Consider the following 2,552-nt stretch of genomic DNA (forward strand, 5'->3'; position numbering starts at 1 on the left):
TTTATGGGATCTTTTCCCTTGTCCTGCGGCCAACAGTATATCCTGCTTGCACTAGACTATGTGTCAAAATGGGTAGAAGCAGTAGCCTGTGCTAGGAATGATGCGTCCACTGTTTCCAAGTTTCTTACCAGGAACATTTTCACACGATTTTGAATGCCAAGAGCCCTGATAAGAAATGAAGATACGCACTTCATTAATCGCATCATTTCTAAATTACTTACAAAATATAATGTTCGGCACAAGATCTCTACTGCCTACCACCCACAAACAAATGGTCAAGCGGAAGTATGCAATCGAGAAATCAAATCTATCCTGGAGAAACTCATCAATGCAACATGGAAGGACTGGGCACAGAGGCTAGATGAAGCTCTCTGGGTCTACAGGACTGCTTACAAAACCCCTATAGGTATGTCTCCATACTCCCTTGTCACTTACCTTTAGAGTTGGAGCACAAGGCGTTTTGGGCAGTTAAGAAGCTAAACATGAACTTGGACGCCGCGGGCGCTAAACTCAAACTTCAGCACAATAAGCTCGAGGAGTGGTGATTGAAGGCATATGAAAACAACAAGCTATACAAAGAGAAGAAAAAGCGTTGGCATGACCAACACATCAGTAAGAAAGAACTTGTTGTTGGCCAAAAAGTTTTATTATTCAATTCACGTCGGCATTTGTTTCCAGGGAAGTTGAAATCCAAGTGGTCAGGACCCTTTATCATTAAGACAATCTTTCCATATGGAGCAGTGGAATTAATTCGAGAGGATGGCATCAACGCATTTAAAGTAAATGACCAAAAAGTAAAGCTATACTTTGAAGATGGACTGAAACATCAAAAGTCATCTCTCGCACTATGCGAAGCCAACTGAGGCCCCTGTCGAAGTATCCCGGACACTTCCTCTATCCTTGTCTTTTTGCATTCTGTATTTTATAATGCGTTTGCGTTTGTTGGTTTGTTTGTCTGCCTATGATTTCAAGATTGATTGTTCTTTGTTTCTACCTTCATAAATTAGAAATTTTACTTGTTTTCTTTTTAAAAGTTGTGTATAATCGAGTTGGGAATAACAGACGCGTTAGACTCAAGTCTAACGCATGGCCCAGTTGAAGGGACACGTCTCAAGAATATAAAAGCACTCGAGTGCTTAGAAGCCCAAGACGTCCCTTCAGCTTTACATTTATTATAGACGTCAGTAGCCCATTAACCTTTTCTCAGCCTATATAACGATCGAACGGTTCATTTCCTTCTTCTTCCTCATTTCACTCTCGAGCTCTCTGAAACAAAAAAGAAAAAAAAACCTAGCCTCTTCGTTTCCCTCACCTTCGATTTGCTCAAGCCTACCTCCGACCACAATGTCATCCGCCTCAGATAGCCAGAACCAAACCGCGAGCTTTGGGAACGACTCGCCGGTAAGTTCCTATTCTTCCTCGTCTATTTCACTTTCGCCTCCCCCAAGTCCTAAAAAAACCTCTAAACCCTTTGCCCAATCCAAACCTACGCACGACGGAGCAACCTCCTCTTCCTCCCAAAGGCCATCGAAGCCCACCACAACACCTACAAAACTCCCTTCCAAAACCTCCAAAGCAATCGTTACTCTTCCGGCCAAGACCCCTCAACCAAAACCCAAAAGTACCCTTAAGCCGAAGCCCAAAACACCTGCAAAACTGAGGTTACGTCCGTCATCTACGACTACCTCTAAGCCTTACACCAAGCCTGCCCCACCACCATTCATTCCTAACATAACCCCAGTGGGTGCTAGCATGACCCCCTTCCAGCCTACCTCCACAATGCCCCATCTCCAGCCGTTCGTCCACCGCCTCCACTTTCAATCCAACCCTTAGCAACCATCTACCCTATCGACTCAGACATGTCTAGCCAACCACCGCGTTCGCCCATCGTCATATCCTCCCCTGGGACGCTTCATACCCTAGTGGACACCCCTCTATTCACTCCACTCATACCCTCCTCTGACAGTCCTGCATCAGAGCGTAACCCTGAAGAGTTGGCTGAATTGGCTCGATTGGACGAGCAGGAAGTATTTGGAGCTATTTTGGCGAGCCTCAATCAAGGCCAAGAGGAAAATCAAGTGATGTGTTTCGACCCACTTAACACATCACTCGACTTGGACGAAACGGAGCGATACGCTATGATGCTAGAGGCAAAATTAACAGAAGAAGATAGAAAAGGAGATAGAGGAGAAGAAGATGGGAGAATTGGCCCAGACGCATCTCATTCATGCCAAACCGACGCGAATGAAGGGCCTTTAAAATAAAAAAGAGCAACAAGGAAGAGAAAGTTAATATTGGAGGAAGAAGATGAGTAATCTGCATCTGGCTCTGAGGATGCAACGCATGGGAGTTGCTCAAGGCACGATGCACTAGAGAAGGACTTGGAAGACTACCAGCCCGCAAGGCAAGGGCGAAGGAAGACGACTCTCCAAATGGAATTGGAGAATGAATTGAGAGAACTGGCAAGGGAAGCCAAAGAGCACACAATAGGAAAACGCAAGGTAATTGACGCGTTACCTAAGAAGACCTCGGGAAGAAAGTGCAAATTCAGT

General features: G+C 45.2%; 1 protein-coding gene across 1 annotated transcript; it reads left to right on the forward strand.

Moving 5' to 3' along the window:
• Window positions 1–1,344: 1,344 nt before the first annotated feature.
• On the forward strand, window positions 1,345–1,833 carry LOC120090808 (extensin-like). The gene has a single exon (XM_039048515.1). It carries the CDS (start codon window positions 1,345–1,347, stop codon window positions 1,831–1,833), a length of 489 nt encoding a protein of 162 aa, XP_038904443.1.
• The last annotated feature ends 719 nt before the right edge of the window (window positions 1,834–2,552 follow it).

This window comes from Benincasa hispida, chromosome 11 (assembly GCF_009727055.1).
Source record: "Benincasa hispida cultivar B227 chromosome 11, ASM972705v1, whole genome shotgun sequence".
NCBI lineage: Eukaryota > Viridiplantae > Streptophyta > Magnoliopsida > Cucurbitales > Cucurbitaceae > Benincasa > Benincasa hispida.

What these genes read in the sequence shown, in the direction of transcription:
- LOC120090808 (XM_039048515.1), top strand. Translation starts at nt 1,345, where the DNA reads ATGTCATCCGCCTCAGATAGCCAGAACCAAACCGCGAGCTTTGGGAAC.